At 56.7% G+C, this 9,046-nt stretch overlaps 1 protein-coding gene across 1 annotated transcript; it reads right to left on the reverse strand.

Annotated features, from left to right (window-relative positions):
- Positions 1 to 394: 394 nt before the first annotated feature.
- SLC11A1 (solute carrier family 11 member 1) lies at positions 395 to 8,787 on the reverse strand (the record flags this gene model as incomplete). Its single annotated transcript, XM_080689323.1, has 14 exons — positions 8,656 to 8,787; positions 7,803 to 7,925; positions 7,406 to 7,525; positions 5,425 to 5,531; positions 4,931 to 5,001; positions 4,576 to 4,643; positions 4,329 to 4,484; positions 3,181 to 3,339; positions 2,329 to 2,418; positions 2,122 to 2,241; positions 1,396 to 1,545; positions 1,057 to 1,130; positions 608 to 761; positions 395 to 526 (listed from the first exon to the last, which is right to left on the reverse strand). Exons 2-14 carry the CDS (start codon positions 7,872 to 7,874, stop codon positions 395 to 397), a joined length of 1,473 nt encoding a protein of 490 aa, XP_080545449.1. The 5' UTR covers positions 7,875 to 7,925; positions 8,656 to 8,787.
- Positions 8,788 to 9,046: the final 259 nt, after the last annotated feature.

The following is a 9,046-nucleotide window of genomic DNA, read 5'->3' on the forward strand; positions in this document are numbered from 1 at the left end:
GCCTCACTAAGCAGCAGAGGCCGTCCATGAACCTGAGATCCTCCTGTCTCAGCTTCCCCAATGCTGGGATTACAAGGGTGCCCCACCACATCCATCTTATTATTTCTAAGTTCCAAGTGCCTGGTGCTGTGTTAAAATGCTTTCCGTGCTTGGCAAGGTTAGTGTGTCCATTTTACAGACGAGGACACTTGCGATCCAGAGGTTACACATTTTTTTTAAGTTTTTTTTTTGGGGGGGGAAAGCTTCAGGAATTTTCCCGTGATCCTTGCCCTGGGGCCAAGCTAATCTTCTCCGTGTGGTTCCAGTTTTAATGCTTGTGGTCCCCAGAGAATCCAACTGGGAAACACTGAGTTGGGCGTGTCCCCAAGTGTGGGCTCCCCTCTCATCACACCGCCTAGCCAGGTCCTGCGGCGCCTCCTCCAGGCAGCCCACCCTGCTGCTCCCCATGCGGGAGTCCATACAGGAAGTGCTGGTGGGAGCTGTGGGCCAGAAAGGTGGCTCCGTGGGCGATGCAGCAGGTCCAGGCCTGGGGAGGGGGACTGTGAGCGGGGAGAGGCTGAGCCCCGCCCCCTCCCAGCTGCTGCCCCTCCCCGGCGCCCCCCAGTACCAGGTAGACAGTGAGGCCCAGGTAGCTGCAAGCCAGAAGAGCCACGAGGCCAAAGTAGGCGGGGTGGGGGAGGCTGGGCAGGTAGCTGACCACGAAGTAGAGGTTGATGGCGCAGACCAGCGCCATGATGCAGGAGGTGACGGCCTTGCTCAGCCTAGGGACAGGGACCTCAGCCGGGCCCAGCGTCGCCCCACCCTCCCGCGCCCCGGCCTCTAGCCTCCGGAACCCCGGGCTGGGATTTGCCTAGAGGTGAGCCGAGGGTGAGCTCGGGCTCTAGGAATGGCTCCCACCCTCGGATTCCAGTCCTGGTTCCCACCTTGCTAGCTGTGCAGCCCTGGACGGGCTCCCTAACCTCTCTGAGCCTCGGGGGCCTCATCCGGATAACGGGATAATGGCGGCTCCTGCCTCTAGGTGGTGATAGCGGCCCGGTGCCCGGTGGGAACACTCACAGGCCGTTGGCAAACTCCTGCATGACCGCCGGCATGCTGGTGAACGTCAGGATGGGCAGGACGGCGAAGGGGAGCTGTGGAGAGGGGAGGCTGAGCCCCTGCAGCAGCCTGGCCTGGCGGTGAGCCTTCCGCGACCCCCTCGCCACTCTGAGCCTTCCACAGCAGCAGAGATGCGGCGGGGCCATGGCGCCAGGCTGCCCGAGTTTGAATTCCAGCTGTGCCCGAGTCCCCTAACGTGGTTCCTCGACCTCCCCGTGTGTGAAATGGGAGGAGGGCGATTGCTGCGCTCCAGGGCCCCGGAGGCCTGGGGTGCGGGGCTGGGGGGTCGCGGGGCCTCACCAGCAGGCTCTGCAGCACGTTCAGCAGGTCGTTGAGGCCGGACAGGTCCCTCAGGTCGCGGAAGACGGCCACGAGCACGGTGGGCAGGATGGCGCAGGAGCGGGTGAGCAGCACGCGGGCGAAGCGGGACCACCGCAGCCTCAGGAAGCCCTGGGTGGGGGGAGCGCTTGGTGCGGGCCCACTGGGACTCCCGAGGAGGCACCCTGTCCCAGCCCACCTCGCGCCTGGGACACTTCCCACCTCTGAAATGAGGCCGGCCCTGTCCCTCAGGTGGGAGAAATGGGGGCCCTCGCCCTCTCCCATAACCGGTGCTGAGATTTTCTTTCTTTTTTTTTTTTGAAGGTACTGGGGAGGGAACCCAGGGGCATTCTACCTCCGAGCTACACTCCCAGCCCTATTTTTTATTCTTTATTTTGAAACAGGGTCTCTCTGAGTTGCAAAGGGCCTCACTAAGTAGCTGAGGCTGGCCACGAACCCGGGTGGTCCTGTCTCGGCCTCCCCAATGCTGGGATTACGGGCGTGCGTCACCACGCCCGGCTTGCTGTAGACTTTTGGAGGGCTCTGGGGGAAAAGGCTCCAGTTTGTCCACTATTTGCGACCTCCAGCAAATGGCCTCGCCTCTCTGCAGCTGTTTTGTCTTCTGTAAAGTGGGACTTATGGCGGTGCCCAGTGGGTTGCTTTAGGAGCCAGCAAGGCCAGGTATCCGCGCCCCTTGGCCCTCCCCACCTCCATCACGAACTGTCCCGCGTAGGTGCCCGTCATGGTGGAGCTCTGCCCGGCGGCCAGGAGACCCACTGCCCAGATATAGAGGGCGGCGGGGCCGAAGAGGCAGCCCAGGATCACGCCCTGCGGGGAGGGTGTGGTCAGCGCTAGGCCCCGCCCCGCGGTGGGCGGGGCAAGGCGGCCCACGCCCCGGCCCGCCCGCGCGCTCACTCCTTGGTAAATGTCCACCGACACCGAGTCGTTGTTCCTGGGAAAGATCTCGGCGTATTCGTGGAGGCTGCTGTTGGCGCAGACGTCGAACTGCGGGCACCGGGTCAGGGGGGAGAGGGGAGCGCGGACTCAGACGCCAGGTTTTGACCCGGTCAGAAACTAGAGCCGAGCCGGGCGTGGGGGCGCACGCTTGTAATCCCCGCGCTGGGGAGGCTGAGACAGGTTGGAAGCCAGCCTCAGCTACTTAGTGAGGCTCTCAGCAACTTGGTGAGACACTGCTTCCAAATAAAGTATAAAATTGGTCTAGGAGTATAGCCCGGAGGTAAAAAAAAAAAAAAAAAAAAAAAAAAAAACAAAACTAGATCCGGTATTCAGTAAGTGCCAGCTCTGACAGCCCAGGGCCCAGACACAGGTCCAGCCCAGAGAGCCAGGAGGAGCTGGCCCAGCGCTCCAGAGTCGCGCCAGCGTCACCTGCTCCGAGAAGCCTTTCCTGAGCACCCGCCGCCTCCCGTGCCTGGCACCACCTTCGCTTCCTCCCCAGCACCCTGTGTATTTATTTCTTGCTTGGCCCTGTCGCTTCGCCCTGCCCCGGGCTATGTATGCTGCAAGACAGCATGGTCCCAGTCACTGGCTGCCGTGATAATATTTATTAGTAAAATTAATATATTGATAAATATAATAATTAAGACTTTAGTAAATATATTAATTAAATTGACATAGTAATAATTTGCTGAATGAAGATTACCAGGAGGGAGACCCCAGAGCCCAGGACAGAGACTCGGGGAGCAGAGCCTGGGAGCAGAGCCTGGAGGGCGGGAGGGCACTGCCCGGCTGCTTGGGAGAGGGTCTCACCGCATCCTGGTTGGTTTGCTGGTAGAAGGCCTGTCCAAAGACGGCCATGACAAAGAGGTTGATGATCAAGGAGACGGACAGGGCGATGGCGGCCTCGATCAGGAAGTACATGTTGGCTTCCCGGATGTCCCCCCTGCGGGTGCGGTCTACCTCTCGAGACTGGGAAGGTCAAAGGGGAGGGAAGGGACACAGTCCCCCAGAGTCAGCCCGCTGTCCCACCCCCACACTTCTACCTGTGTTCCTTCTAAACCCCAATTCTTCCCGGTGTCCCCTTGTGGCAGTGGGGCCAGGCACTGGTCAGCTGCCCCTTCCTGTGTCTCTGCCTTTGCCAGAGGCCTGGTCCACAGTGGCCAGTGTGAAGCCTGGCCTTCGAGGTCCCTCAACTCCCTGCCCACCGCCCTCCCATTCATTCACTGGGCTCCATCCTCAGACATGCCTGGTTGATTACCGCCCCAGGGCCTTTGCACTTTTTTTTTTTTTTGTGGTACTGGGGGTGGAACCCAGAAGCTTTCTACCTTTGGGCTACACTCCCAGACCCATTTTATATTTTATTTGGAGACAGGGTCTTACTAAGTTGCTGAGAGCCTCACTAAGTAGCTGAGGCTGGCTTCGAACCTGTGCGATCCTCCTGTCTCAGCCTCCCAAGCGCGGGGATTACAAGCGTGCGCCACCACGCCCGGCTCTTATTTATTCATTTATTTATTTATTTATTTTACATACCAGGGATAGAATCCAGGGGCCTTCTACCTCAAGACTACACCTTCAGACCTGTTTAATATTTTATTTGGAAACAGGGTCTCACTAAGTTGCTGAGAGCCTCGCTAAACTGGCTTCAAACCTGTGATACTCCTGTCTCAGCCTCCCAAGCGTGGGGATTACAAGCGAGTGCCACCACGCCCGGCTCTCCCTTTGTTATTTACTGGGTCCTGGCACATCTTCCTGGTGGAACGCAGGTTCTAGGAGAGAGGGCCCTTGACTGTTTTTGTTATTGGCCCCTAGCTTCCAGCACCCATTATTGTACATTGGATAAATGGAGACTGATTCCTTTTCCACCTAATCCTGGAGGAAGGGGCGGGGCGGAGCTCCAGGCTCGGGGCTGGCGGCAGCTCTAGGGAGGGGCACCTCTTCCCGCCCTCGCCTCTGCTCACCTTGACCAAGGCCGAGTGCAGGTAGATGTTGTGGGGCATGATGATGGCGCCCACAATGCCCACGGCCTGCAAGAGCTCCGGCTGGCCGCAGCCCGGGCACGAGGGTAGGAACAGGCCGTGAAGGAGCGCCCCCTGCGCAGGTCGGGCCACCACATACTGTAGGAGAGGAGCCTGGTCACCTGCCGAGCCCACTGAGGCCGCCCCGCCCTCAGGCTATGGGGGATGGCGGGAGAGGGGTGCATCCTACCTCATAGCCAAAGGTCAAGGCCATAATGGTTATAAGGAATCCAAAAAAAGCTTCCAGCTTCCTCAACCCTAGGGGCAGAGCAAAGGGGCAGAACAAACAAACAAACCAAAAACCCTGTAACATAAATAATTATGAGCGGCTACTATTGGAGCACTGTGTTCCAGGCTCGGAGCCAAGGGCTTAACGTATATTACCTCACCCAAGCCCGGCCGCAGCCCTGTGATGTCTCTCTGTTATTTTCTCCGTGTTATGGAGGAAGAAACGGAAGCCTTGGGGAGTCCAGCCTCGCGGCCAGAGCAGAGCGGTGGGATGCCCCTTCCCTCCCATGGCCGTGAAGTGAGGCCGGCTCACTCACCGTAGTTATCCAGGAAGAGGAAAAAGAAGGTGTCTGCGATGGTGATCAGGACTCCTCCCCAGAGGGGGATTCTGGAACCACAGGGGCCTGAGTCAGCGTCTCCTGGTCTCCTGGTGCAGAGTCTGCACTCCGTCCCCCAACACACACCCAGGGCCCCAAGGTGAGACTGTGAGAACAGCCTCCTGGGGCAGGAGCCCAAACCCAGACAGCCAGGGCCAGCCAGGGAAGTGTGCAGGAAGTCGATGGAAGGCTCCAGGAAGGGCTGATCCAGGTTGGGGCTTCAGGTGGCAGGGAGCTCAGGGCTGCCAACTGCGCGACTCACATCTGTGTGACTTATACAAGTCTGTTTTCAATTTGGGAAATAGAACAGTAGCCCTATGTCAGCAGGGACAGCAGGATAAAAGGGAGACCGGGAGGGAGAGAAATGGACTGGGAAAGAAGTAGCCGTTCTCCCTAGCCCTGGGCAGAGGTTTGGATGACCACTGGGCGGGTACCGTCCAGCTGAGAGCAGATTGAGAGCGATGGCTGTACCGATGACCTCCTGCATGTCTGAGCCCACAATGGCAAGCTCGATGGTCAGCCAGAGGAGCGTGCGGGGCACCTGTGGGGAGGGGCATTCCATCATCAAGGGCGGGCCAGTTATTTGTTGGCCATTTCAACCCTACCCTCACTTTCTACACTCTGTACTGTGCTGCTAGGCTAGAAGCCTGCAAACTACACTTGCAGGACACCCTTGCCAGCTCCCTTCCAGTTAGATTTGTAAGAAGAACTTGTAAGAAGCTGGGTGTGGTGATGCACAACTGTAGTCCCAGTGCTTGGGAGGCTGAGACAGGAGGGTTGCAGGTTTGAGACCAGCCTCAGCAATTTAGCGAGATTCTTAGCACCTACAGAGACCTTGTTCCCAAACAAAAAATAAAAAGGTCTGGGAATATAACTTGGAGGTAGAATGCTCCTTGGTTCAGTCTCCAGTACCACAGAAAACTAAACTACAACAACAACAAAAGAAGTGCTTATATATTTCTGTGGTTTGAATATGCTGGGCGTGGGGGCGCATGCTTGTAATCCCAGCATTCAGGAGGCTGAAACCAGAGGATCGCAGTTCGTGGCCAGCCTCAGCTACTTATTGAAGCCCTTTGCAACGCAGAGACCCTGTTTCAAAATAAACAATTAAAAATAGGGCTGGGGCTGTAGCTAAGAGGGAGATGCCCCTGGGTTCCATCCCTCGTACCGCAAAAAAAAAAAAAAAAAAAAAAAAAAGAATATCTCCAAAGTTGTGTGCTGGAAATTTGGTCTCAGTGTGGTGATATTGAGAGGTGGGTCCTAGAAGATTGTAATTAAATAATCAGGATGCTACCCTCAGAAGATCAATGTATGTAGGTCTCATGGAACCCAGTTAGTTCCCAGGAGCAAGTCGGCCCCGTCATCCTGGCTTCCTGTTTTGACATGTGTTCTCTTCTGCCTGCGCTTCTGCCATTGCGATGCCATCTGTCATGAGGCCTTGGCCAGAGTTGCGCAGAAGCCAGTGCCAAGCTCTTGGATCTCCAGAACTGTGAGGTAAATAGACCTACTTTCTTCACAATGTCCCCAGCTTGGGGTATTTGTTATGGCAATGGAAAATGGACTAAGACAGTGATTGGAAGGCAGAGAGAAAACACTTTCCCTGTGTCTAGTATTATTATTATATATATATATTTTTAGCAGTGGCACCAGCAAGGAAAATAAGCAATCTGAGCACCAGAAACACAGGTGGTCACTTAACCAGTGGGTACCATGCTTTAGGAGCTAAGCAGAGAATGGTGGCTCCTGGGCCCGCGCCTGGGGTGTAGCAGGTTTCTGAGCTTGTGACACCTTTTACCTTTGCTCCTCTAGCCCTTCAACACTTCAAGAGACTAAATGTCTGCGTTACGTCCCTTTGAAATATCTTGTGGTGTAGCCATGGTTTTCCTGACTGGACACTGACAGCTGCCGATTCCCCAGGGTCCAGCCCAGCGATGGCCGTGCTTGAGCTAAGGCTTGTGCAAGTCACTTCCCAGGACTTTTTTTTTTTTTTTTTTGGTACTAGGGATGAAACCCAGGGGCATTCTACCTCCAAGCTACACCTCCAGCCCTATTTTTAATTCTTTATTTTGAAACAGGGTCCCTGAGTTGCAAAGGGCCTCATTAAGTAGCTGAGGCTGGCCTTGAATCACAATCCTTCTGTCTCAGCCTCCCGAATGCTGGGAATGCTGGGATTTCAAGCGTGCACCACCATGCCCGGCTAATCTCTTCTTTTCTAAGGTCACAGGCCTCAGTCTGGTGCTGTTAGTTCACCCTCAGCCTTTTCATCTATCAACTGCATTTGGGACAACTGGATAAAATGATGTATTTTTTTTTGACGTATGTATTTGATATGCTTATTTATTTAAATGGTAGCTCAAGGGCTTAGGGCCTGTGGGCCCGTCTTGTCCCCCCCACCCCACCCCCACCCCAGTTTACCTTAGGGTAGTAGAGATGGCAGATCTCACCCAGGTCCTTGCCTGTCACCACACCTAGCCGGGCAGCCAGTCTCTGGCAGAGCAAGCCCAGGACAGTGGCCCAGAGCAGCACCCAGAGCAGCTGTGGAGAGGCAGGAAGGTCTTCAGCCAGAAGGGCCGGTCCTAGGAAGCCTCCAAGCCTGGGCACCCTCTAACCAAGGTCACTCCATGGGGAGAGAGTGGGAGAGATGGAGCAGGAAGATGAGCCTCCCCTGGGGACCATTTGCTGGCCTTTTGACCTTGATGCCACCTCCCAGGAAGACCAGCCAGCCATACAGCCATCCTGGGGAAACCCGGCCCGCTGGGGTCTCCACAATCTTAGCCTGGTCACCTCCCGCCCCAGGCCCCGACTCAGTCACTTTGAATCCAGCCACGGCCCCAGCCTGCAGGTCTGACTCGATGTTTCCTGGGTCCAGGAACGCGATACTCATGAGGAAGCCAGGCCCGGTGAAAGCCCACAGCTTCCGCAGGCTGAACGTGCCCTGGGGTGGGAGCAGAGACATGAGGTCCAGGCTGGCAGCCCTGACCCCCGCTCCCCCCACCCCGGGGCAGGGTGCTGAGTGGAGAAGGCACAGCAGGGTTTGCTGAGTCACGGAGGATCAGCTCTGGGCACGTCACCACCACGTTCCGCTGTCTCAGCAGCGGGCCTGGGCTTGACTTGCGGCCTCGTGCAGACTTGACACAGCAGGTCCTGAGAGCCCAAGAGGGAACTCTCTGGGGACAAGCCTCCCTGCTGTGGCTTCTCCCTACCCAGCCCCGTCTTAGACTGCAGGGGTCTCTGCGGTCCACTGAGGCCCTGGTCCCCAACGCCATCCCAGGGCTTGGCCTGGCAGCCGGGGAATCCAGCAGTGCAGGTGACTGCGGCCCCTTCCTCTCCTCCCAACACCCTGGTCTGTGTCCTTTCCTTTAATGCTGAAAGGGATCTTTAGTAGCCAATCCTCACTCACCCCAGGCCCACTTCCCTTCATAGGAAAGTAGAGATTCATTCAGAAAGCCATTTGATCATTTTTAGAGAACTCCCAAGCACTCAGCTAAGTGCAGGGCACAGGAGCCGGGAGGAGGCAGTTGCCAGTGTCCATCACTGCTGCTGGGAGCAGGAAGGAATTGCCACGGTCACAGGAGATCCCCTTGCCCCAGTCTGTGAGGTCCCAGAGAAGCCTGTCAATCCTGAAAGTCCGCCCCCCCCCCCCGGGAAGTTCCCAGCATTCCCACCGGCTCTGCATCTGGGATGGGAATCTTCTCACTCAGGTAGGTCTCCCTGGGAGGCGCTTGCTGTGGCCTTGGGCCAGGTGGGGTGGAGATGGAGCCATAGCTGGGCCTGCTCAGCTTCTGGGGGCTCCTGTCACCTGTGAGGAACCCCATGAGCCTAGTGAGTCCTGTGCCTTTCTAGAGCCCAGGGTTCAAGCTTCTCCCTTCCTCCTGGCAAAGAAGAATTGAAAGTTCCTGGCCCCCATCTTGGGTTTATAACCTCTACCCCTCAACCAACCATTCCAGATTCGTGGGAAGTGAAGATTTCAGAATTACTTCCCCCCATGTCAGCACAGAGATCCCCACTTCAGGTGACCTGCCTTAGGGGGTCCAAGAGACACCAGGCTCTGAGAAG

Source organism: Muscardinus avellanarius (genome assembly GCF_963383645.1).
Source record: "Muscardinus avellanarius genome assembly, chromosome: 2".
NCBI classification, from domain to species: Eukaryota; Metazoa; Chordata; class Mammalia; order Rodentia; family Gliridae; genus Muscardinus; species Muscardinus avellanarius.